The 27,401-nt window shown below is 45.2% G+C and overlaps 1 protein-coding gene across 8 annotated transcripts in view; it reads right to left on the bottom strand.

Moving 5' to 3' along the window:
• Nucleotides 1–2,506: 2,506 nt before the first annotated feature.
• The window catches only part of RREB1 (ras responsive element binding protein 1), a 124,529-nt gene continuing 99,634 nt past the window's right edge, over nt 2,507–27,401 (bottom strand). For 7 of the 8 annotated variants that reach the window (XM_049824185.1, XM_049824186.1, XM_049824183.1 and 4 more), the window contains 4 exons: nt 26,537–26,726; nt 22,025–24,767; nt 6,436–7,182; nt 2,507–3,292 (listed from right to left, as the gene is read on the bottom strand). In XM_049824185.1, coding sequence (XP_049680142.1) covers nt 2,772–3,292; nt 6,436–7,182; nt 22,025–24,767; nt 26,537–26,726 — 4,201 coding nt within the window. In that variant the 3' untranslated portion in view covers nt 2,507–2,771. The remainder of the gene's footprint in view (nt 3,293–6,435; nt 7,183–22,024; nt 24,768–26,536; nt 26,727–27,401) is intronic. The other variant, XM_049824190.1, reaches the window with a different exon arrangement.

Below are 27,401 nucleotides of genomic sequence, written 5' to 3'. Positions count from 1 at the left end.
TCTCAATGTTAAGTCCATTGCAACTCAGGCAAAAGAATTTCAGAAGATCCTTTTTTTTTGTTTGTTTTTTGTTTTTTGTAAAAGCCCTGAGAGAGGAAAAAAAAATAAAAAGATTCAAACAAAAATCGTATAGAGACAAATTAGCTGAACATGCAAACTAAAGCCTAAGATTCACCCATAGTTTAAACACATTATAAATTTCACAGTTTAATATTGGGGGAGGAGGGGAAACAAAAAAAACCCAACAACAGCAACAGTTCTCAGTCAAACTCAACTAATAAAAATGTCAATAAAATGTGGCAAGACCTTATACTCTACTAGGATATAGATAAAGGCTAAATAAAGCTTTAAATCAATAGTGATTATTGCTAGCAGATGTCCCGGCAGGCTGCTGGGAATTAATTACTTGCTACATTGTTCTGCAGCATATAGTTTAGTAATGGCTTCTCCCCCACAGTATTGCGCAGTTTAGTGTGGAGAGTTGCAAAAAAAAAAAACAAAAACAAAAACAAAAAAAAAAAAGACAAAAACCAAAAATACCCAAAATAATAATAATAATTATTATTATAATTATAATAGTAATAACAATTTAAGGGATGCGTGAACTGGTTTTAATTAAGTAGAATGCACCTGGATAGAGCTTCAAATGAATCATTGGTTGCGATTGATTTATCTATATCTGGCGTTAGCTTTGTTTCTGAACTGGTTCAAACATCCCTATTTAAAAAAAAAAAAAAAAAAAAAAAAAAAAACAACACGAAAAAAATAGAAATCACATATACCTCAACCATTTTTTTTTCTTATTCTATTCGCAAGAATATTACTCGAGAACGTTTCTCTTCCTTTGAATTCTGGACAGTGAGATTTCAGTCTCCAGAAATTTTCGGAGAATTTTTAATATAGATATAGATATATATAGATATATATATATTATATAATATAGACTGGGTCCGAGGCCCACTTCCTCCATGTCTGGTGAGAGCAGGAAAAGCGATTCTGCGGGGGGACGAGGGAGGGTCACAGTGCGGGCTGGGCTGGGGGGCTGCAGTGGTGGAATAGCACAGTGAGGCTCCGGCAACGCTATTATGGCTCTGTCTGTCCCAGAGGTCATGACTGAAGGACAATTAACAAACAACAATAAGGACAACAACAACAAGGACAACAAAAACGCTGGGCACTCCTAAAAATGCGCAGCTACAGTAGGATACATTTCGCTTAACCCCTTCAATACTGGCGGCTGGAGCGTCGCCTGTTGCCGGCAACAGGAGCCATACGGAGAAATTCCAGCTGCCAGCATTAAAGGGGTTAAATTATTGATATGAAATTTAGACACACACCTCAAGTCTTCAAGCATCAACCCCAAAATCTCAGGAAGAATTTTTTTTTTTTTTTAATTTATTTTATTTATTTTTAACATGTCTTATATCTGTAGTTTTATTACCAGTAGTATTTTCTTGCTCTAGAACATGACAGTAGCAAGATGACGGTAAGGCTCGCATTTCTCTCCTGCTTGCTTTCAACTGGAAGACGGAGTAACTTTGCTCTTTAAGTAACACGCTGTCACCGTTGTGATTGCAACGAGATTAATCTGGTACTCGCAGTGCCTTTCTTGTGCACACGGAGGGGCCTTACACAGCCCCCTCGTTCTCGCACACTTCTCCCCCCAACACACACGCACGCACACGCACCCACACGCACGCACTCGCACCCCACCACGAGTGAGATGTTCCCCTGTACAGGTGTGATGATACCTCGCTGGCCTCCATTTGACTCTCCGGTCAGAGGAAGGGTTTCATTTAAAGTACAGTAGAAGAGCTGCAACATAAGAAGAGGAGCTGGTGAAAGCGTTAAGTCAAAAACATTTTGAGAGGGGATCCAAGCTGTGTTATACATCTGCGTGGGCAAATATTGCCCATTGGTTTCTGCTGACTGCAGAGACAAGCGAACTGATGGATTTATAAAATAATAATAAAATAATAATAATAATAATAATAATATACTGAAGCAAATCAAACATATATAACAGCGGGTGCATAATTTCCATAGGTTACGTTGCCATGTAACTCTTCTCTGCATACACGCTCAGTCCATGACGGCCAGAAAAACCCCCTAGGATTTAGAAGACCATTTCTCATGCTGAAAAGTGGAAACAAGCGTGAGGTTGAAATTCGTCGTGTTTCCTGCTTTTGGCTTGAACCACTTTGAACACCTTCAACTGCCACGTTGTTCAGGCCTGGAACAGGCTTAATGCTCCACCATGTGGCAAATGCAAGAACATCTACTGAGAAAAAACATAAATCAACATCTCATCTGCATTTCCTCTGACTATTTCATATGAAATTCACATAATTTTTCTTCCAGTTATTGGCTGTGGTATCCAAGGGCCTCCCACCCCACTGCCCCCATTTCCAGCTCAGAGAACAAACACAGCGACTATCACAGATATACAAGAACAAGCTCACGCACACCAATACAAAAGGTAACATTAATGCTTAAATGAAAAAGGTCCTCTCCAAATAATTCATTAAAATATTAAAAAAAATCATTTTTGAAAAAATCTATAATACCAAAAGATCTAATAAAGTAGTAAGGCACTCAAATCAGTATGTACTGTAGTCTCTTGCATTATTATACTGAAAGGCATATGGCACCGCATCCAGTCTGCCATACTCTCCCCGCAGCTGCAGGTCGCTCTTCTAGAACAAGACTCCAGAAACCTTGCTCTGCTGGCTTCAGTTTGCATGCTGGGACGGGTCCGACCTCCTCGGAAGTCATTCAACCCCCAAGAGCTGAGGCGCACTGTCTGCGGAGGCAAGGATGTGATTCATGGGAGACTTTCTGTTGTGCATCTCCAGCAAGTCTTGAATGAAACCCGAGGGCCTCTCGTGCTCGGAGCTACCCCGAGGTTCCTGGTCTTTTGCGGTCTGTTTCTGTGCACTCTTGGTGGGCTCCGTGAGGCAGGTGCTGGCTCCTCGCCCACTCGGCCCCTCCTCTCTGCAGGGGGAGTCCTTGACCGTGCTGGCCGGGGACTCTTTTCGGCTTCCCACGAGGGATGCATGGCTACCGATGCCCCCCGCGGAGTCGCACTCGTTTTCTGAGATGGGGTTGGTGCCACTGTGGCTAGACTCATTTTCGCTGTCTTCTCCACACCTCGACTGGGTCTCCTCCTTGTCGCTCTCCTTCCCATGGTTTCGGGCATTTTTTACTTTCTGGTGTATGCGCTGGTGACGAACCAGGCTGTGTTTCAGAGTGAAGGTCCGTTCACAGGTTTGACACTTGTACGGTCTCTCACCTAGAAGAGAATTAATAGACAAAGTCAGCCGTAAGGTCACAAACGTGCCTCCCTCTTGTTTCAAGCAGCATAAGAACACTTTGGAAATTCAGTACCTATATCAAACATGGATGTCACGTTTATGCAGTTTTTTTGCTTCTGAACTAGCTGATGGCATGCAAGCAGGAATACAGATAAATCCCCTGGGGTGCAAATGAAAAACCGCAACTAAGAGTCTTGAGATTTCTACAAGCTTGGTATGACCCTGCACTAAGGAGGGAGGAAGACCGTAAGGCCCAGGTACTCGTTAGCATCCCATCTAATTTAGCCAGCAACTTTTCTGGAAGAAGTTTGCAGTCGTCCTCTGGAGCTCAAAAGCCTTTGTGAAACCAGCCCACCACAGGGGCTCCCTGCTGCAGGTCAGCCCCTCATACAGGCGGAGAGAGAGGGCTCGAGATGGAAAGATGAGGATACTGCCCAGGCAACTGTGGTCAACAGCGCTTAAAACTGAACCAAACAGCATATGAGAAAACACCTCCCTCTCCCTTAGATGCTGACACGTGGGCAAGCATGAAATGTGCAACTTAATCACCAAAGTCGAAGAGATGTCAGGAATTCCCCTCGCCAGAACAGCCCCCTCCTCCTTCTGTGACGCAGAAGACAGGATCACCATGTTTCAACACAGACACAGAGCAGCTAAAGGACCTAAACTTGTCAGGCGTTCATGGGACACAGGACGTGTCTGTTAGAGGTGATCAAAAGTTACTGCCCCAGTGAAAAATGCTTGCCTCAGGATGTTATTTACAGAGCTGCTGGTGTTCCTCAGCCCACTGGTGCTTTAAGACAGGAGTGACATGTGAAAGCCCCTGAAAAAACTCTTCACACCCATTCCAGAAATGCTACTCAGAGGACAAAGTTCTTCCTCTTATTTTGCAATCTTAAGCCGCAGAGCAGCTGCAGGCACCCTCTGCTGTAATCACCAGGTAGTCTGCTCCAATCTCAGAGCTGCTTTTTGCACCCAAAATGCTTGAATACTTTCCTAAGCATGAACTCATCAGAAAACAAAGCAACCACAGCCGCACAGACAAAATTCCCCCCAAGTGCCAACGAAGCACAGTGCCCCAAGGTGCTGTCTGCCCTCAAGAACCAAAGGTCCCACCCTGTCCGCTGCATTCTCTGTTTCCGATTGCTTCTAGTAAAGATTTTTCAGTGCTGCAACTCCATCAAGACACCATCTCGTGTCAATGAGCATACAGAACAAGACACTTGCGGCTCCTTTCTCACTTGTAATAACACTTGGGATCATTAAAAGAAAACCGATTACAAACTTGAGGTGGCTGGCTGAAATGTGCAAGTAGGTCCTGCTGTCCGTGGGAAGCCTCACGCTTCTTACAAACGTTTCTCTCCAGCGCCCTGCTCTGGCATCTGCTATCAAGGGAGGGCACGGCTCCCCAGGAGTGTTTTCAGGTGACAGCCTTTGCCCATCTGGCACTTGGCTGTGGCCGATGCAGCACCGTGGCTCACCCTGCGCTTGGGCATGCAGCACCAGAGCACCCCACAACTACTTGCTTGCAGGGAAGCAGCCTGCACAGGCAGAACGAAACATTTCCAGCCCAACTGCCATTCAGTAGGCAGGCAGAGGTTTCTTGCATACTTCAGTGTGTTCCAAACTTTCCCATTCTGAGTAAAGAAATACCAAAACCTTACAGTTATCTTTAAAAAAGCCCACACATTAAAACGGAAGTAAAAGCAACGTTACAACCTGACAGTATTTTGTCAATATAACTGAACAAGTGGAAAGGGGAGAAGGAGGAGGCGAGTCAACCCGTAGTATTGAGGCAAAATCCTCAGCTGAAAATGGGTTGAACTAATAGCAGGGATAGGTGGTATTTACATTTATTAAATTTGAAGAAAGCACTGTCCCAGGTTCCTATTCAGCACCTATTCTATGTTAAAACATCCTTCAGTGTCAAATAAGAAAGAGAAACAAATGGGAAAAAAACATAGCGACAAGGCCCACATAGCTCAGCATGCAATGAAAACAATTCAAACATATGGTATGGGAATCACCACGGGCACACATCATTTGGGGGTAAAGCTCAGTACTTTAGATATTAGCATCTTCCCAAAGCTTCTGAGTTAGTATGAAAATAGGCACAAGAATGGGACCTGTCACCTGTTTCACTTGTGGCTCAATGCCAGAGGAAAACAGCTCAATTTTGCACTCAACAGGTCAATATTTATGATTTAGAAGGGTAAAAAGTCTGGCTAAGGCACTAGGCTTTGGTGTGGTTTACTAGACATCACTGTCAATTACAGCACAAATATTTCATTAATCACAAAGACCTTGTCTTGAGCAGAGAGCACCTTCAAAAGATACAAAATGTCAAACTGCACCAGTTTTCCCATGTCAGAGCAGCTTGCTAACAGGTAAAATGCATCATTAATAAGGACGCATTAATAAGGATGAATGATTAATTCACCTTTGAGCTGGCTTGTGGCTTCATCTCATTTGCAAGGCACTGCTACCAACTGGGTATCGCATAAAGCAATCCCACGTATTTTAACTGCCGAGTCCAGTCATGGGACAAGCGTTTCACCACCCGTGTTCCACCCTCCCTGCCCAAGCCTGAATGAAGAGCAGGGTGCCCACTTTGCCTTTCTCTCAAGCAGCAGGTCACGCAGATCACCAGCGCGTTACCCGTACCAGGCTTAGATAATCAGACAAAACCAGGCTGTCTCTTTCTAAACTTTCACTCAGAGATGAAGTCGTATCATATACTGTCACGTTTCTCCATTGCTCGTCAAAACACTGGGAAAAGGTAGAGCCACGCGCACATGACAAGAAGAGAGTCGGAAGCTGGACAGAACAGCTTCCCAGGGATCTCCACACTTGCTTTCACCTCTAAACTCTGCAAGCAAGCATGGGGAAAAACAGTTTGGGAATTGAAGATAAGGCAGCGGTGGCAATTCCTGCTCCCTCAATAGGCTTTGTATGCAGCATGGGGGATTGGAGCAGAGGATACACCTTGCAGATACCTGCAGGACTAAAAGCAGTGCTGCCAACCTCAAGTGCTAGCAGCAATCGTGCACCTACAGAGCAGATGCCTCAGTCTGGTGGCAGACCTGCTCGTCACCTGTTCTGCCCTCAAGCCTCCTCTTACCTGTATGAGACCGCATATGTCGCGTCAGATCTTGCAGAGACCAGAAACGCTTGTTGCACACAGTACAGACTTTCTTTCTTTTGTCTGCTTTTGCAGTACTCTTAGCCCCATCAGTCTTTGGTTTTTTGTCATCACTGCTCTTCTCAGTGGACTTTCTCTCTGTGCCTTCCCCCTCAGAGATGCTTTCGCTCTCTTCATTCTCCTTTCCTGTTGCCTCACAGTCCACAGGAGACTCCACTACCTTCAAGTCCATCGGAGACTCTTCCTGCTCAAGACCACAGTCCTGCATCGAGGGAGCTCCTGCATCATCCTGAATGCTTTTGCTTTCATCCTCACTGCTCCTTTCATCCTTTCTGTCCTCACGAGTGTGGGCCTTTTTGTGACGGCTAAGAGTGCCAGCAAACTTGAAGGTTTTGCCACAAATGTCACAGGCATGTTTCCTTTCAGTCTGAGAACTGCTGCCTGCACTCTGGTCACTCTCTGCCAGCTTGAAGTCCATTAATTTGCTGGCAAAATTGAGGTCAAGACTTTTGTTACTTACAGAATCTTCCTCAGGGCCCTCTTCATATCCATCCGCTTTTTCTTCGGCATCCTCTTCTGCCGGAGGGGAGTCAGCCTTTTGCTCCTCCTTGGGGCCGCATTCACTCTCTGGTAGCTCTGTTATTTCCTCCGGCTGTTCCTTCTCACAGGAGGTCAGGTCCAAGACTTCGTTTCCTGTAGCTAGTGCCTCCGCATCAGACTGGCTGTCTGCAAGCAAACAGAGAGAAACTTTCACTGGGATGCTCTCTGCTAATTCACAACTACCAGTGGTAAGGCTGCACGTGGACCCACAAGCATTGCTTCTGATCAAGCATCCCAACATCTGTTTCTCTTATCTGTGACCCAGCCCAGTAACTTAGAGCTGAAAAGACATCAAAACACTGCAGAACCCAATTAACATGATGATTAAAAATCTGTAACAATATGCTTTCTTTTCCAAAATACGCTCACATTCTTGGCAGTTTCTTGAAGCCATTTTTAATATTAGCAATTTTACCAGAGAGCACAAAATGCTGAGACACCAAAGAAGAGCTGAGGTCACTACTATTAAAAATACACCGTTCCAGAGACACGTGGATGTATTAAACTCATGTATGAAAAATATGGACATAGATTCAAGGAATATACATCCACATACTAATCAAACTAATCTGTAAGTGGCAGGAAATGTTTTTCAAAAGGAATGTAAAGGCCTCATGCAACCAACTGGTACAATTAAGTGTTAAAGGTTAGTGCAGACAGTACCACAGAGGTCAGTTTAAAAAGTTGGGTATACCTCATGTAAGCAAAAGATGCAGAAATTCGTCCACATGTGGGTCTTTGGCACACACTCTTTGACACACCACCTCGAACCAAAACATAAAGCCAAGATGCAGTAACAGGCAGTACCCTTCGCTGTTCCACAACTGCTCCAACAAGAAGGCAAAAACTGCCTAAGATGTTCACCTTAATGACCTCCTCTGCTTCCTTATCAGTCTGTAGCATTAATGTTGCTGAAGATGTAACATGTGTCCAAAAAATTAAAAGAGATAAGGTGCTTGAGGAGAACAAAGGGCTGGAGCTGTACCCCTTCAGAGGTCTATACAAATAGCGTACCTGTAAATTGGAAATTAGCTGGACTAGATCTGGACGCCAAAGCTGACGATGATGCACAGCATGTTAACTGCATCCCCAGTGCCACTTTCCAGCAACCGTTCTGGGACATGAACTTTGCAAACTGTGCTTTCTGAAAGTTGAAACTTTCCTTGCTTTAAATCTTACACCCCACCTCCTTCTTGTTGACAGCATGCAGCCAAGGGAGCACACAACCTACCAGGCATTTCAGCATTCATCTCCAAGCCCGATAGCTGCTGAGTAACTACAGGGATTTAGAAACTCTAGTAGAGCAGTTTAAGTTCTCCATTTGACATAGTACATGTGCTTGTCTCCAAATTGCTTAGATTTCCTAATACAGGCTTTTTTCATAAGCAAGGAGTAATGACAGAAGATAAGAACATAGTTCTCAGGCACTTAGTAGTCTGAATGTAGTCTTGCAACATGAGTTGCATTGACCCCACCTCCTCGCACAAGTGATAATAAATGGCCATTAGACAAATGTCAAAGCTTAGCAGCATTTCCAGTAATCGTGAACAATCACTTAATAGAGCATAATCCTCGGTACGCTTTTTCTTGGGGGGTGGAAGGGGGAGAAGTGACCTGTCAAAAAAAATAATCTCGCCTTTTAATCAAAACAGATCCGTTTACACAGACAGTGGATTACACAAAAGCTTTCCACAAAGTTCATTGCTCATGTAATTATCTGTCCATTAAAACATGCAACCAAGCCATAATCTGTGTATAATGCTGGAGAATTTGAGGATGTGGGCATCTGAAAACGAAGGTCACCTACAAGTGCCCTATGAATCTGCATTTGAATTCTGCGTTTTGACTTATTGATTATCTCTTGGCTATAGTAATGCAAAAAAGAAGAAGAAAAAAAAAAAACTATTACAAACAAAAAGAGGTCACTTGTAAAAATCAAGCTGAAATGCCAATGTGTAATAATTAAGGGGAAGCACTGCTCCGCAACCCAGAGAAACAGGATCCAGGCAGGTATGAGACGCCGGGCCCGCGCACGGCGCTCCTGGTTACACACAGGTAGCCGGGTCTCACAGCTTGCTGGCACGGGCAAGGGACCGAGCCCAGAAGCCAAAGCCAGGCCATACCTACACAGGGGAGACGTTAAAAAAGGAAGCATGGCTATGGGTTCCTGCCTGCCGCCTCCTTCCACATGCTGCATTTGGGGGCAGGACGAGCACATCTGGCTCTCACCGGCAGCGCCTCGCCTTGGCCTGAGAGCGGGGATGAAAGGAAGGATTAATGGCAATCGATGTGGCTCCCTGCTGCTGCTGGAAGGGTCCTTGTCCTTCCTCGGCCACCCACTCCTGCCCCAGCCCTTGCACGGCCCTAACGTTCACACAGGGTCTTCTTCGCCAGAGCACAGATCTATGTTGGACTGAAGCAACCCTGTAGTCACCGCTCCCTTTAAGCCAAGGGCAGGGGCGAAGGGAAACAAGAGGGAAGAGGAGTCTCCTCCCCAGCCACCTTTGGTGCCTACCATCACAAAGACGTATCTGTGGATGATGGACAAAGAGACAAACGACGGAGCGGCAAAGCGGCTCCGAGGCGCAAAGACCTTGAAGTGACACCAACAGAGAGCACCTACAACGGCTGCTGTACCCCTGCCATCGGTGCTCATCCCCAGCAAAGTGGGGGGCACCTCCTGGCAGGTGTGGGCCACCCTATCCCATCCCCGGCGAGGTCAGGAAACACTCCCCGAGGGGACACGCGTTAGGCCGAAGAAAAACCGCAAGCACAGCACGGAGGGGGTTCATTAGGGAGTGGGGCAGGGAACCATGTGAGCTCTGTTAGGATGGAGAGGAGGGAAGGGCAGGAGGAGACCAAGATGGAGAGAGATGGAGAGAGCTCCTCTTTTATTGTACCCAGAGAGATGTTTTGTAACTCTTTGCTGACCAAACGTAAGACAGCGGATGTAGAAATAAGTTGGTTTTTCAACATGAAATATCAGGAGCAAAGTGAACGAGGGCAATATACACTGGTAGCACTGAAGTAAGAGCAAGCCAAAACCAGAATGTCTTAAGACTCTCAAATGCAGAAGTCCCAATTTTCCCCTGATCTTCCCTAGCTTTTTCTTCTTCTGCTTCCAGTATTTCCAAAACTATACTTTTTTTGTTATAGTATATTCATCCTCCAATGAATCATACCTGAACTCCTATCTCCTTTTTTCATCTCCTTTGTACCCTGGGCCCCTTCCCACCTGTTATTCTGTTCTTGTGTGGCTGCCCTGCAATTACATTTTCCTGTGCATGAGAGAGACACTCCAAGGCATAGGTGGTCCACAGGTAAGTGGCGTTGCCTTCCTAACACAGGCACACAGACGAGGTCAACACCAAGAAAAACAAACGCCAAGTTTAAACAACGTGCCTTCACAAAGCGCAAAGACCACTTCAGGCACCGGCAGCACAGATGTACACAGGCTTTCTCTTCCAAAGCTGGCCCACCACCCCCAAATGAACACATTCAAAACTCAGGCAGGGATGTAGCCGTGAACATGCTGACTCGCATACGTGCCTGGGTAAGCGCTCTTCTTTCTCACCTGCACAAACCAGACTTGCCATTTTCTTCGTCAAGAAGGAGTTTCACAGGCCCCTTATGAACTTCATGCATATCGTAAAGCGGCAGTCCCCGACTAGTCGAGCCGCTCTGAGGTTACCTCCAACCTGCGTGGTTGGTTTTGCAGCTGGTGAAAAAGCGAGCTGCTTTGCACAAACCCTGGCTGTTTGGGGATGGGTGAGAATCACCCCAGCTCTGCTGCAGCCAAACTGGAATAGCAGAAGGGGAGCTGCGAAGGTGTGTGGGAAACACGACGGTCGTGAAGACAGCCAGGTCAGGTCTGGTGTGGGACTTTTCCCGCAGTGCAAGGGACGGCTCCAAGGGTAGTCTCGCACTGGCAGCTGCTCCATCCACTCCAGCAGAGGTTAGTCTTGGCCTACACTACTGGTTTTTCCCTGCTTACATGCCTACGTGCAGCAACAGAAACCTTGCTGGCCATACAACTCCAGCAGGCTTGTATCTTACACAAGGAGGAAGATTTTGACCAAGCCTTCAGATCTGGGCAAACATCCCTCCAACAAGGCCAAGCTCCTCTCACACGGGTAATTCGTGTTTCCAGAATTTTGCTGATTTGCAAGTGCAGAGCACTTGCTTGCATCCAGGCAGCGAGGAAAGCAGGGTGTGCAGGAAAGGCCTGCCATTTCTTTCACCCCTTTCCCATCTTTCACTTACTAAGGCAGTAAAATGCTTTCCGGTCCATTTGTTACCCCACAGATATTTACGCTCAGCAAGTCAAGAGGACAAGAGTGGAGAGGTCTGCTTGCCAAGGCTCCCACCCACCGCCACTTCTTCAGCAACCGTGGGAGCAGAATACATTACCTTGTCATGCACAACCAGAGTTTGTGTCACTCCCCCAAAGTGAAGACAAGAAGGTGACACTATTTGATGATGTCAATTCTGACACCAGAGTCAAAGAACATGGGCAAGGTAAGGGAGAGAGAGAAGACGAGCAGGGAGGTAAGACGTACAGAGGAAGGCAACACGCAACCACTGGTAGCTCAGCTGCTGCCTCATCAGCTCCTGGGAAAAAATGAACTTCTCAGGAGATATATTCATAAGCAAAACCTCAAGGACTCCATCTGAGAATCCAAAAACTTTTCCGCTTGCATGAAAGAAACCACTATATAGTTGCAGCCAAAATCATTTTTCCTTCAAACTGTGGAAAGCAAAGACTGTTTTGCTCTAGTCTATTTACAATTCAAGTTGCAGTTTTCAGTCAGCCCAGTCAAAAGACTCTGCTTCATCTTTTATAGGTGGCAAGAAAGAAAGAGAAAGAGGTGGCAGAAAGAAAGAGAAACACAAACCGAATTACCAAGAGACACACCAAATGTGGAAAGTTTCAGATTAAAGAGCAGATACAGATCAAGGCAGCGAGGTTGCTGGTTTGATTCTGTTTTCCCGTGGTTTTCTTTTTTCCTGGAACTAAGGTGGAATAGAGAGCAGAGCCTGAGATGCTAAGGAGTTGTTAGATAAAACAGGATGTTGTAATGGAAACTATTTTGTGACTTTAAAGCAAGTGTTTATTGCCAAACATTCCTGACATCCCGAGAGAAGCGTTAGAAAACCCATCGCATAAATAATGCTCAAACTTGGAGCAGACAAAGCACTGGAAATGGATGTTTTACAAGCAGTTGGCATTATCAGTCAGATGAGCCGACGATTTACTATTTTCCCCACATTAACTGAAATAACCCCAGCTAGTCTTACATTTTACAATAGACAGAGCCACCACTAGGTGGCAGCAGTCTAGTAAATTTTGGATTTTTTGGACCCACTCGCACAACGCTGCTTTTACTTCCATCCACTGGAGAACATCTTTCCAACCTGAGGAGTCAACCTGCAAAATTTGGGGGGCTATCTTTGTCCATTTTTATTGTAAACACTCTAAACACTAAAATTTACCCACCTTCATTACATCACCGGCACACACACAAGTTAAATATTTAGTTAGCCCACAGTTGAGGAAGCTTTGGTCATATCTGCATGCCTTTTGAAATGAAAACATTCGAGATACAAAAGGACTATTTACAGTAAATGGAACTGATTATATCTGGAGGAAAAGGAGAAAACCAATTCTGAAAAAAAAAAAACAACCCCACACACTTTTTGCCTTTGACACAAGGTATGATCCCTTAGTACCTTCAAGGGAGGAGCTGAAGTCACTGACACAAAGAAGAGCGTTCAGGACTAGCTCTGACTGCACCTACCAAGTGGAAATCTACATTGAAGGGGCAGGGGAAAATCCCCAGACTTTTAGCTTATGGTGAATTTCACTGTTTAGCGGAAAGGCAGTTTGATGTAGAGCTGGCAATGCAATCAGCAAGTTATACACCATCTCCTCAGCATCTTCCAAACAGCTCTAGCACTCAGGCCAAACCCCCAGCGGCAAGCAACTCTTGCTTTACCCTGAGCTGCAGCTCTGGAGTGGCTGTTAAACTCTGCCTGACACTGAAAATGCAGTTTCAAGCCCTTTGTCCTCTAGGAAATACCCACAAATGTAGTTCAGAGGTACAAACAGCTAAAACAGTTTGGAAAAACAAAAAGTCCCCCACTATACCCAGCACTCACATGATTTCTGGAGGGATCACAGAGCGGCAGATATCTAGAGCAAAGATGAACTCTGCTGAACACCAATCGGAAAATTCACTGTTGAGTATACTTACTTTGTCAATATTTGCCTAGTTAGCACAGAGCAGTTGTGTTCGACCCTCTCACATTAGGGGCAAGCCTCTTTAAGAAAGGGATCTTTCCTTAGCAAAGTCTCTTTCTGAATTACGTAAGAGATAATCCCTTACCCCATTCCCACCCCACATCTCTCCTTCATCAACTGTATTTTGTTGCAAGAAGGGAGCATTCAGAAAGCCCTAAGGAGACAAAGGCAGGGCTGCTTTAATGTGATGAAAGTGGGCGATTCATCAAGTTGTTCCACAATTTCATTGTACGCCTGTCCGCCAGTACACGTCTCCCCCGGTGTGACCGCTGTGAGCCGGGCGCGATGTCCTCAGTTTGCGGCAGGTGCTTCAGACCATTCCCCTCCTCTCCATGCAGCAAGGACATGTACAAGCCCCATCATTTACACAGCCTCCTCATCTCTGAATCCCATTCAAAACCACCAACCTGGTTTTGTTTTGGTGTAAAACAAGACTAAAAGAAACCCTCTATAAACTTGTTCCCAGTGACACTCTATTGAATTGCACTTCCTGTCTTACACCTCATCTTAAAGCTTCCCTTCATTTATGGCTGACCAAACACCATCCGACCATCTCCCTTCATTCCTTTTCCTTCTGGCATGCAGTGCAATCTGGGATGATTATTCACTTCCAAATAGAGCCCTCGCATGGGCTCTGCTTGTGAGCTCCAAGCATGCTACTCACCCACCTTTTAAAACCAGCAGAAAAAGATAAACAGCCCCATTTTTAAACTAAGCCACAGTTTCAAATTGTCAATTTACTTCCACTGATTTTGAAATCCGTTTTTCTTGGACAATGGAGGGAGACCGCAAGTCCAAAGCTGTTGAATGATTTTGGACCATGATTAAACACCACTTGGCAAAGCCAGTTATAAACACTAAGCTGAGCTATAAAGCGCACGCACTAACTATAGCAGTATAGGATCTGGGCTCCTTCCTTGCTGTCTAAAGCTGCTGTTTGAAGAACACAAAGCATTTGACAGCAAAGCCAATTTCAACAGCATCTATCCCCAGCGCCTCCCAGGAGATGCTGCCAACCCCACACCTCAGCTGCACCAATGTGCTCTTCCAGTGCCATACCGCCAGCCAGATCCGGGAACTGATCTCACGACTGCTGGTCCCTCCCCTTGCCCTTTTCATTTTTTTGGGCAGCTGGGTCAGCTACAGCTGTGGGGATGAACAGCTGGGAACAGGTTGAGCCAGTACGGCCCAGAAGTGCTTTGTGTTATCCAACCGTGTGGCCCAAGGCTCTGTCTGCCGGGGGCAGGTCGAACCACTCTGACCAGCCCAGTGGCGGCTGCTAAGAACAACATCTACGTTCCACCAAAGTCCTACCCATCCTACGTGCTGTGCCAGTGCTCACCTGAGCAGCTTTAGAAGCTCTTGCTTCCTCACCCCACTGACCAGCTGAGCTGTGTTAGGATCCCTCTGACTACAAAGAAAGTTTTCAACAGACCCAAGTAGGAAGTTTAGTTTCATTCTGCCCGTGAAGACCGTCAGCATTGAGCACTTTCGGAGCCCTTTCTGCAGACTTTTGTTCTGCAAGGGGATCATGTTATAACATGAGTCTTCCTCTCTCACGCTGTAGCCATCTGTTGTCTGCATAGGCAGGATGAGCCCACGTGACACCCCAGATACCGTGCTACAGCCCTGTGAAGTTACAGGCTGTTAACATGGTAACAAGCCAACTTAAGTCTCTTCGTGATAGGCAAGATCAAATCACGTCGTAACATGTCCCCAGCATGGCAGATTTTAATGCCAGACTAGTACCGAGACCTGTATTACTACATTTGAATCACTGCAAGGCAACCTGCTGTATTAAAAGAAGAAAGGATGAGAGAGGCTGGGAAGACAGCAGACTTTCCCAAACAAACCGGAGCTTAGAAATGTAAGAGGAAAATCCTGTGCACTCTTTTGTGCAATCTGATCAGCAGCTACCCTGAGGTTGAGAGTAACAACTCATTTGTAATTTTAACTACCCTGACGCACAGAGCCAACTTCTTGCTGCTTTTAGGTTTGTCACTTCAACAACTCTCCCGTGAAACCGGCTCCAAGTGACACAAAGTGACCCTGTCTCTCCTGGAGGTGTGAACACCTTACAGGAATGGCTCCCCTGTGCAAACACTTTTCAGGCAAGGGACATGTACCACCATCTGCTGAGCTTCCTTCTTGCATCCATCCCATTTGGTCGGCACAGAAAAACCCTGAGTGACTGTGCTCACCCTTGGTTTCGTGTCAGTTTGTCCCTTCTGACTAAATGTCACTCACCTGCCTACAACAAAGCCTCGTGTGATCTGAGAATCTGCTTCGCTGTTAAACTCTCAAAACAGAGAAGGCTATATGATGGCAGGTGAGCTTCAATGCAGACGAATATAAGGTGAAACACCTCTGGAAAAATAATCTAAAACAAGCCTATGTGATGCCGAATGTGGTACTGGCAGGTAGTCTCCTCCTTCAGGCAGAAGGTCTCGGAGCCATCGCTGACAGCTCTCCAGGATCACTGGCTTGGCCTGCAGCAGCAGCCAAACTAAAGCCAAGAAACACTTGGTACCACGAGCAAAGGTATTGAGAGCAAGACTAAGGGTGTCCCTTCGCTGCTGCATAAAGCCCTGGTGTGCCCTTGTTTCAGGTGGTGTGTGTCCTTCTGGTCTCTACGCCACAGGAAGGAGATAGTCGTGTTGCAGATGGCACACACCAAACCTAATCCAAGCGATGGGGCAGCTGCCCTGTGAGGAGAGACCGGGAAAGTTCAGGCTTCTTGTTTTGAAGGAGAAAAGGGTGTTACGATTGAGGTTTATAAATCATGAAGGCAGCTGAGAGGGCGCACACAGAACTGCAATTCACCAAATCCTGCCATACTGGAACTAAGGGGGGGCTCTCTGAAACTAGCAGAGGATCATCTGAAAGCAGATTAAAAAATAGTTCCTGACACAGCAGGTAGTGAACTTCTGGAGCTTGACACCAGATGAGGTTGGAGGCAGACAGCATCGGCGTGTTCAGAAAGCAATCGGGAGAGACTTGCAGACAGCAGGTCCATAAACAGGTAGTCAAGGGAGGAGGCAGGGATGTGCCCTCCAACACACAACCCTAACGCAGCAGTTGTGGATGCTGATAGAGCATTAAGAGGAATAGACTGCAGGAAGTGGCCAGGCCCATACGCTCACCCTAAATTGCACATCCTACCACTACCATCGGAGACACGAGTACTTGGCTGCACGTACCACTGCTCTAACGTGGCAGGGCACTTCTCACGTCCTTATGCTTCGCTGGTTTGCAGCGTTCAGTCCAACCAAACACAACTTGGGCTTCCTATTCTGAGCAGCTGGGAAAAACTGCATGTGCCACCGTGAGATCCAGCACCCTCTTCCTTAGACTGGGGGATAAGCACATTTCTCCTCAGGCAGCAGCCGGCAACTCCGGGTTTGTGCAAATTCTGTTAAATTTGGTAGAAAAGACAACTACACATTTGTGACAGGGGAATGGCTTTTGGCCTGACACAGGAAAAAGGTATGTCTTTCTGTCCTTCTAATGTGTAGTAAGAAACTTATTTTGTTTTTTTCCTTTTCCCCCTTTACTGCTTGGTGACCAACTACAACATCCTGACCGCAAGCTCCTCAACAGCAGGCTCTCTCCTGACATGTCTATCACCCGTGTGAATCTGACACAACTTCCATCAAAGTCACGGGGCATCTTTCCATTGACTTCAGTGGAATCAAGCCTGATATGTTGAATAAGCAATTGATTGCTTCCCCACAGGAGAAAGTTTTTCATGCCTGTAATTCATTTAAATGACTAGAACAAGGGACGGGACTGAGCATAGGAAGAGTTGAAAGAAAAGCCAGGATAATTCAGTGCCATGAGGAAAGCGGACCTGCACGACATCTTCGTGATGAAGAAAGAGATTTTGAGGATAGTCACTTGTAAAAGGAGATCGGCTCTCGTCACACCTTCCACCTCACACCCAAAATCTCCGAACACCCCCCCCACACACACACACCCCCAACACACACCCCACCCCCACAGCCAGCAGCCTCTTTGATACAACATTGTGGATGTGTTTCTCACTTTAATCTTCCGCAAGTTGGTTCTGTTCTAATTAACATCTCAACCTCTATGAGGGATTCCCCCCATCTTATAGACATCTCAGGCACTGTTTCTTTCTCTTAGTTTTCTTCCAGTGTCAACACAACTTTTTAGAAGCATCAAGGCACTGTTTTTTGTAGGCTTTCAAGTCACCCTTTCTTTTTAGATGCCTGCTAAGTCAACCATAAATTTCTGGTTACGAATACCACCACTTTCTGCACTTTTATTTGGCTTCATTCGCAATGCAAATACAAAACAGAACTTCAAAGTTGAGCAGAAATCCTTTTGCTTCATGATAGCCCAATTCCTTTCCACATTTCTTTTCAAGCATGCAATGACAGGATTAGCTGGGGATTAATTACTTGAAACTCAGCCTGCATCCCAGGTCACAATTTTCTCATATTTTCAGCCTTTAAAACTTCCCCATCAACCAAATATTTGTCATACAGACCAGTATTTACAGCAGGTAAGATATTCTTCTTTCCACACAAATGTCCTAGTTGGAGGTCTCAAAACCCAAACAAAAATCCTGCTCTACTGTGCAAACCCCAATCCTCCCACCCGAAGTTATAGTCCTATTCCCAAGTGGAAACCAGACTGCTTTCTAAAAATGTCACCTTTGAAGGCACAAAAAAGATCATTCAAAAAAGCAGTGTTCTCTGCTTCCTCTATTGTCCCTTAAAGACAACTGCTCTTCTGATAAAATATACTTACTCACTGGAAGGTAACCTAAACAGTCAGTTTAAGCGCAATGTGATTTCATTTTTTAATAACTTTTTCCATAAGAATGGTCATGGCCTGGATTAAAATACATTTGTGCCTACATATTGACTCAGAACTGACTGTAAAATTTGGTTAGCAGCACAGCAGGACTTGTCTAGGCTGGACATTTCATGGAGGCCAGTCATTTGAAGGGAGTCTTTTTCGATACAAAGGGTCATCTAAATCATCATGTCATGTAAGAAGATAATTCCTTAATTAAGATATCTCCTGCCACTGTTGTCCTAGGGGAAACACATTATCACCATGGTAAGGACAAATGTTGCTAAGTAAAGATGTCTACGATTTTACTTTTATTTAAGTCATAAAAGCAAAGAATAAAAATGCCTCCAGTCCTTTTTTTTAATGACTTGTGTTCTCTGATTAACAGGAAACATTCAGGTGCATGGGCTAGGTATAACTGTATTCTATTTATTTATTGCTTTATTTTGTCTATAGATCTTTTCTTGTCCAGTTCATTCCTATTGTAACACCAAAACAAAACAAAAACCTAACCTTCTTCTGCCACTAAATCTCACTTTCTGCAAAAAATAATCTTGGGCCAAATAAGGTCTGGCAGTATCACTGAAAATATCCTCAAGTGATTCTTTGCAAATGGATTTACATTATCGAAAACAAACTAATGGCCAAAAAAGACCATTATTTCAATTTTATATTGAACCTAGTCTGATGCACATGCCATAAAAGGAGCAAAATTAACTGCACCACCTGCAGGGCACATCTTACTTGCTGCTCTGAGAATGAAAAAAGTCAAGAGCAGGAGAGAAGACCAAAAAAGAAAGGCAAATAGAGTTGAACATAGACAAGTAAATTAAACAATAAAGACATCAAGAGAAAGAAAGTATTAAAAGCAAGTGTTCAAGCATGTTCAAACAAAACACAGGTACTGTGTTAAATACTGCATAAAACCAAGCTATGCCAAATTCCCAGTGCCCCACTTGTGAGCTTTGCATTAAAATAAAAACCGGTGAGGAAGGTGTATGCTTCTTCATCGAAATGCTTTTGAACTAAAAAACACGCGGTAGTGTCGAGGCAAGAATAAGCAGGGTGAAAGCTTTCACGAGACAGACTTTTGGTTGCGCGAGGGATGTGGGTTACTGGTAGCATGTGTGTTTTTGCACTTTCACAAAAGGTAAATATGATCTTGACACCACATGGAAGGAGTCCTCCATGTCGAAATTGTATTGAACATGAAAGGCACACTTGCAATAATCTTTTCACGTCTGTATAAACACAGTAGTTTAAAACTGGTAATATATAGATACTACTTAAATGCTCAAAATTATATACCCTTTCCTCAATCATGCTCACTCATTATTAGCTTAGACCACTTACATAAATTACTCCAACAACAACTTCCCTTCAAACGGATGGAGAAGAGCTAGTTGCCACTTTTTAGTTCAAATGACTGCCTTGGTTTTTTGATAGCAGCATACTACAGAAACCTAGGAGCATGGACCAGCCTGCCTGCAGTGATTCCCTACGGCGCAGACATGCAGCATGCAGTTTGGAAGCAGATCAAGAGGACTCTCATCTATCCCATTCACATCAGCCTCTGTGCCCCTTCTCTCCCCAGGTCAGGGAGCAGTCATCAAGCCCAGATTATAATGTTCCCTTTTTCTCTTACAATAAGATTAGTGAATAGAATTTTTTCTTAACTCCTTTTAAAAAAACAGAACTATCTAACAAGTCACCGCCTGTGCAATAGGTGGGGACAAAAACAGTGCGCTGCACTATCACACTAGACGTCTCCATCAGAGACCCAACTCGCCCACCCAGAACACAAACCCAACAAATTGCTGTTATCTATCGCGCAGCTGCCAAACGCCTCCCATGCCACCAGCACCTGACGCTCACCACAAAAACACAGGGCTTGCTCCACCTGGATGCATCCTAGCACCTGCTTTGGCACCACCTCCCTGGCCTAAATCTCCTCTACCTTCCTAGCTTACCCTTCCCTCTCCCCTCCAGTAAGCCTCATCTACACTGCTGCCACAGGGGAGCTGCTGCCAACTCCCAGTTTAAAAACAGAATGCTCGTGTCACCTGAAGGTGATGCCCCAAGGCCAGTCAAAGCTTGCTGTGGGGTGGTCCTCCAGCAACAAGTCTCCTTCAACACTGCTCTGATCATATTAGAAAAGAGCTCAGTATTGTCATTGCCAGAGCACATCAACTGGAATCTGATTATTGCCACTGCTGTAGTATCACCAAAAATCTCGTATCTGCACTGAGGATCCAGCCCTGCTACAGCCACAGTTGCTTGCCTCCCTTGTGGGGATTGCAGCACAGGCTTTCTGAAAGGACAGTGTCTCCTTCCAAGCCCAGTGGTGGCAGGGGCGACAAGTTTTACCAGTGTAACTCACGGCCGAGTGCATTCTCCTGTCTTCATTAAGGGTTTACACCAGTGCTGCTACCTTGGAAGTCTGCCATCAATAAGCAGGTCAAACCCCTTAGTCTGGGAAAAGCCTCTATTGTTTTCTGTCTCATGAACAGTTTTTCAGTAACTATATATTTTTTTTGGAGAGCAGGGTGTTAGAAAACAATTGATACAAATAAAGAGCTCTCCTTCACCATGGAAAGTAAACTGTATGCTTAATAAGATGAAATAATTTGGTCTCTGTGGGCCAGAAAACAATAGCCTCACTGTTGCACTGATACCTTGCAAGTTATGTCCTCACGTCACCCAAAGCAAACTGTAACAAGGACTGCTCCACAGCTCCGATTCCCTTTAAACCTCTTAGCTAACCTATTTTACCTCTTCATGACATGAATCAGTTGCTCCAGGAAACCTCAATTCCTTCCAAAAAATGAAGTTATCTTTGATGAGGCTGTACTCCATTCCCCTATGTTTCTTAAAAATATCCCTAACTTTTACTCCTTACACCAGGAGTTGAGATTGCAATGAAGCAAATAATATCAGCAACTGTGACTGACTTAAAAGGGAGCAACAGCAAGTAGAGCTTTGTGTTCTCTCTCTCTCTGAGCAGGATGAGAATCTGCTAATTACCTTATTACAGTGTGGGTGGAAAAAGGAGTGAACTTCAAATCAGCACACTATTCAACGCAGTATTTCCTTTATAGCGAAGAATGAAAAATAACCCCAAATCTAAAATAAATCTCCCTTCCCAATTCCTCCTTTTGTTTATACCAGGTTTGAGGTTACTTACACAGTGGCACAATATTAAAGATTCCATACACATCTCCATGCCTTAGAGCATAAGCCCACCTTTAGTTGTCTAGCACCGAGAAGAAACATTTCCTAGAGGCAAGCTACTACGTAATGCTCAAGATGATGTTTCTTGCATCCTCCTTCTTTGATCTGTCAGATAAAAGCCACCGCAAGAAAAAAAATGCTAAACACTGTATTATTTTATTTTCCTGCCACAATTCTATACTTACTTGCTCTTATTTTTATGGATCTTTTTATCGTTACTGATGCAAACAAACAGCCACTGGAAGCAGCCAAACAAACATGTAAGGTACAATGAAATATTCAACACACACGTTCACCTTCAAGGTAAGACAATAACAGAACACCTGAAAGCAGAGTCTTTTCCCAGGTACACCAAGTTATGCCACTGAAGTCAAATGGGTTTTAGCAGTTCAGTTTGCCCCCTTGATATGCAAAGGCACAGAGATTATTCCATTACTGAAAAATTTACCACCACCACCACTATACAACAGCAACGGCTAGGCACTTGCAAAATAACGAATACCATTCAGCCATCAGAGAGAGGTAAGAAAGGAAGATTCCCCCACAGGGAGGCCCCTCCTTGAGGAACATCCTCAGGGGCTACAACCCACCATGAGCACAAGGCGCTCTTACCTGTGTGAGTGAGCATGTGCCGCTGCAGGGAATTTGCCCATGGAAAGACTCGAGGACAGTAAGGACAGGGGATATTTTGCAGGCAGTCTGAGTAAGCGTTCCTCTTCCCTCTCAGTAGCTTATCTTCGGCAGTTTCCTTCTCATCTTCACTTGTTCCATTTCTGCCGCTGTCTTCCTTGAAATTGTCAGTGGACTGCAGAAACGGGCTGAATTTATTAGTGTCTGTGGTAGCCAGCATCTTCTCTATGCTGGCAAACTCTCCACTTGACTCCAGATCCACACCACTGCTAAGCTTAGGCTTATTTTTCGTTCCTTTCTTTCTACCTCTTTTCTTAGTCAACCCAGCATCAGCAATGGGAGACTGCTCTGGATCACATGCTTGAGTCAGGTCACTGGGCAGGCTGGAGTCTCTCTGAACAGCGGTCACGATTGTCACTTTTGCTTTGGCATTCCCTGATTTGTCACACCCCGTGGAGCTGCTCACTGCCTTGGGACTGGCGTCTGCAGCCTCCGTTTTCAGCAAAGCGGGAGCAGAAGACACAGATGAAATGATCTGCGCGATGGAAGCCAACGGTGGCAGCTCTTTAGTCACTGGAGGCTTTGGCAAGAGAGGTGGCGGTGGTGGTTTAGGCCTCAAGGGTCTCAGCAAGGCAGAATTGCCAAGGAGAGCTGGGGAAATGATTGGGACAGTCAAATGCAATGAACTTTTCAGTGGCTGGGGATGTCCGACAGCCCTGTTTTGTTCTGAGTTCCCATTGGCACCAAAAACCAAAGGACACTGCAGACAGTTATAGGCTTTATCACTGTTCCCAGAAGCAGCCAACTCTTGATTCCTGGCTTCACACGGGACATCATCTTTATCCTTCTTCAGGGCTTTGGGGATGGACAGGTCGATAGGCTCCATGGAACAGTCATAGAGGGACAGGGGAGAAGAGCCAAACAGGTTTTCCTGCTTCACTTGCACAGCACTCAGGTTTTTGTTCTTCTGAGAGAAATCCAACGGCTCGTCAAAATCCATCGGGAAGTTGCCTGCAGGTTCAAGTTTGATGGGAACGTGAGATGACGTTCCAAGCAAGAAGCCGTTTTGCGGCTCCAGGAAAGGCGTCATGGGCTTGCGGTCCATGTAAGTGCTGTCCTCCAATAAAGGAGGGTCTGTCTGGCTTTCCTGGGCACTGCAGTCCACCGCTAAGATGTAATTCTCAATCTCCCTTTCTTGCACATGCAAGTGCTGCTTGAGGATATGGTGAATACAATTTCTCTTGGCCGAAAAGGCTGTGCCACACTCCTTGCACTCAAACGGCTTCTTCTTCTGGCAGCCACTGTGTGTCCTCATGTGAATGCGGAGGGCCCGGTAATGCTTCAGGTCCTCACCACACAGCTTGCACACAGTGTCTGGGGAGCAGAAGGCATCCACCATTTCTGCGGCATTGCTGGTAACATATTCAATATTCTTCTCTATATCCTTCCTGGTCACTTTGAGGTGCTTCTTTCGCAGGTGCCTCTCACAATTGGCTTTCACTGTGAACGGGTAGTGGCAGATTTTACAGATATAAGGCCTCTCCCCGCTGTGTGTCCGCAGGTGCCGGATCAGCGCTGCCTTGTCAGCTGCGATGTAGTCACAGATGTTGCATTGGTATGGGGAAATACCCAAGTGAGAACGGATGTGAGCTCTCAGGACACCAGAGAAAGCAAACACCTGGTCACAGAAACGGCAGGGGTACAAAACTTTCCTCATGGTTGGGGCTTTCTTGTTCGCTGCCCCTGCAATGATGGCTTTGAGGTCTCCTTCTGTGACCTCTTGCTTGATCTTGGCTTCCATGCTCAGAGGCAGGAGAGCTTCGATGATGCTGTCCTGCTCCAGCTGCGTCTTCATCTCGTGCTGAGTTAAAGGCTCTACTTTGGGTTGGAGGAGCAACTGCGAGGAAGGACTTGATTTGGCTCCTGGCTGGGGGAGGTGAGAGTTGGACGAGGACTCCACCGAGTTCTTGATCAACCTCAGAGGGGGAGGTGGGAGGCTTGGGCTGATGCAGCCAGGGGAGGCTTGCTGGGCACTGATCAGAGGAGGAGGTGTAGAGGTTGCGACGACTGTTCGGGGCGTTACCAAAGGCTTTGGCTTCAGCGGTGGCATATGCTTGAAAATGGACTGCACAGGGACAGAAGGTGCCTTAGAAAGTGGAGGAAGACTGATTTGAGGAGGAGCAGAAGAAGCCATCTTCAAGATTTGCTGAATGTCCGCCAGCTCAATGGCAGACTCATTGGAGATGGGTTTTACCACAATACTGCTGTCAGGCTGGATGATAAAACCCTTCTGGAAAGGCTGCAGCGAGAGGAGCTTTATGTTTTCTTTCGTAGGGGGAAGGACTGAAAATGACCCTCCCATAGAGGCAGCTTCCAGAGGAGAGAGGCTGAGCAGACTGGTGCTGCCGGGTTCCTGAGGTAGGTTACTCTTCAGTGCTCTGAGCCGCATTTCTTGGACTTCATCTTGTGTATTGTCCTCTTGCTTGACAGGCTTGATGTCTTTGGTGTACTGTAGGCCCAAGGATGCCATGAAGGCTTTCTGGTCTGGGTTCTCGCCGGGTGGGGTCATGGACTGTGGCTTGTGCTTGTCTTTTCCCTGATCCACCACGTGAGTTTCTGTGTGCAGTTTGAGCGCCGAAAGCATGGGGAATGCCTTGTTACACGTCTCGCAAATAAATCGATGGAAGTCGCTGATGCACCTTCGCAAATTAGTTTCACACCAGACCTGCAAGACGTGCAAAAATATTTAGAGTGGACATCTCAAACTGGAAAGGCATCACATGCTGCTGCAAAACAAAACCAGTTCATTCTCTCTTCCACTGCCCAAGTTAAGGAGTTTAAAGCAGCCACCATCTGCCTGGCATGGAGATATTCCTGCTCCACAGCCTTTAGTCACCTGAGCGCTGTATCTGAATTAGGGGCTTATTCTGCAAAAGTTCGCTTCTATAAAGGCAAGCTCCTTCAGAAGGCTATTCAGACCCTCAAATACTTTTCCATCCTGAACTTCCCTTCCAGAAACCTCTCTCACTTCACGGACAGGACAGGAGCCTTAGCAGACTATACAGCAAACTTCAGTAAGCTGGGCAGTAAGACTACCTCCTTTAGCTTTATTACTCCAAAGAAACTAGGAGAAGAAAGAAAGAAAGAAAAAAAAAAAAAAAAAAAAGGCATCCAGGAAGGCAAAACAACATAAACCAACCAAAATAATATCCCCCAAAAGCAAATCAATGAAACGCAGAGCCCAAAGCAGAAAGGCTTTTGGTTAGTGAACTCTGATTACATTTATTCTCCCAAGAAAAATACTAAGCTCACAAATGGATTTTATACCTGTCCCTGAAAATGATCATGAATCCAAATGCTGTATTTAAATGCTACCCAGACAGCTTACATGTTGCAAAGGTTCCACATCAAAGAAGAGGGCAAGCGATAAATTAAGCAGAGGGCTGGCAAGATCTTTATATACTCCACACACTGTTCAGATACTTCACAGGTCTTGCCTCACAGTGCAAGCAAAACTATTACAAAAGGAAAAGTCCCAACATTTAAATCCCTTAATAACTTTAAATGTCTGCCATAATTACAAAAGAAATAAAACCAAGTTGTTTAAAAAGTTCTCTCTTCTCCTCATTTTGTAACTTTTACACTAAAACTCTACTAGAGTTACAGAATGACCTACATGCTCCCCTGGACCAGCAGCAAATTTCAGGCCTACCACCTTACAGCCAGAAGAGCTGGAAATCAATGCTTTAATCCAAGTAGAATAAGAAAAGTGGACATACTGAATAAGCATGGTCCTGGTGGACTGTGCTTTTGATTGATATCTTTTTTTTTAAAAAAAAAATAGATAAGCAGCTTCATCCAGACCCAAACTAAGGCAGGCAAGGTTTGACAGAGGGAGGAATAATACCATCCAATAGAAAGCTTTATGGCTCTCAGAAAAATATTTACAGACTACCTCCCTGCCTTTCCCCAGCCACTGTCCCTCAAAGGTGCAAAACCTTCAGAACTCACGTGACGAATGTAGTGGAAAGGTGCCTGGGAGTAAGTAAGGTGACTTCCCAAAGGTTTTCACGATAACATCTTTCACACCACAACTACCTCCTTATTACAGTAAACTAAATAATGTCTTGCTTACGATGTGTCCTCCCTATTGATTTTAAATGTGGGATGGTTTTGGGGAGAAGAGAACTAATGGGCAGGCTGGAAGGGGCAAGGATCTAGTACCACCGAAATTTTCCTTTAAAATATTTTTATAGATCTTTACAGCAATAGTTATCCACTGGAATGCTGAAATAAAACAACCCAAATATTCTTTGATGAAAAAAGAAAAAGGCAAGGCAGAAAGTATTTGAAGCCTACACAGACAGTGGTAAAGTGCTTCCCACAAAAAATTCTACACCCAGCCTCTGCCTCATCAAGGACAAGTCTGTCAATGAATTCAGAAGACATGGACTGTATCAGCTGGTACCTTAAGCTATGAAGAACAGAGAGTACCTGAGAAATGCGGGGGAACTTCCTACAGGAGAAGTCCGTGAATCCCAAGTCGTGGAAGCCTGCCGGAATCGAAGGGTTGTTCTGAATGAAAGGCTTTCCCATGGGATCTCTGGGAAGCTGCTTGTGGATAACTGCATTATGGCGCAGTAAGCCTCGATGAGTACGAAAGGTAATACAACAGATGTCACACCTGGAAAGGAGAGGAATAAAATAGAAATGACTTACTGACTGCTGTAAGCTTAAGAACTAGCATTCTTCTTGCATTAGGACAGCCTCCTTCCTCTCACCCCATGATACTAAGAACGTGCTAAATGCAAAACAAAGCCACAGCACGTCAAAAACCTATCACCACAGAAAGGCCATTTCAATCACAGTCACTTTCTACCAGTTTCTGGCTGTTAAGTTCACTGGAAGTTTAAAGAACATAGCATATGAGAACTGAGCGTCCCACATGGGCAGACGGCAAAGTGGCAGCTGAGACCACAGCCTTCTGACAACCTTCCCATTGTCCAACATAAAATATTTCAATGGCTTTACACGATTTCGTTTTTATTAGTAAGTACTATTAAAATAAAAGAAATTTAAAAAAAAACAGTGACAAGGAGAGGCTAAATCAGACTTAAGTAGCAAGCAGCTGCAAATGTATAAATAGCACCTTTATTTAACTACTGCTTAAAACATACTACTGCACACCATTCAAATACCCATGTATGAACTTCCTTCGTGCTGCCTTTCCATAAACTTTCACTGATGTTTCTCAAAGCTGTTATGAGAAATATACTGTTTTAGAAGGAAAACTAGTGCTCCTTGAAGGGGAGGAGGGTCAGAGGAGGGAGACCTGAAACAAGGTCAACATTCCTGACAC

The sequence above is a fragment of the Accipiter gentilis genome, chromosome 20, assembly GCF_929443795.1.
Source record: "Accipiter gentilis chromosome 20, bAccGen1.1, whole genome shotgun sequence".
Taxonomy (NCBI): domain Eukaryota; kingdom Metazoa; phylum Chordata; class Aves; order Accipitriformes; family Accipitridae; genus Astur; species Astur gentilis.
This window is presented reverse-complemented; position numbering and strand designations above follow the sequence as displayed.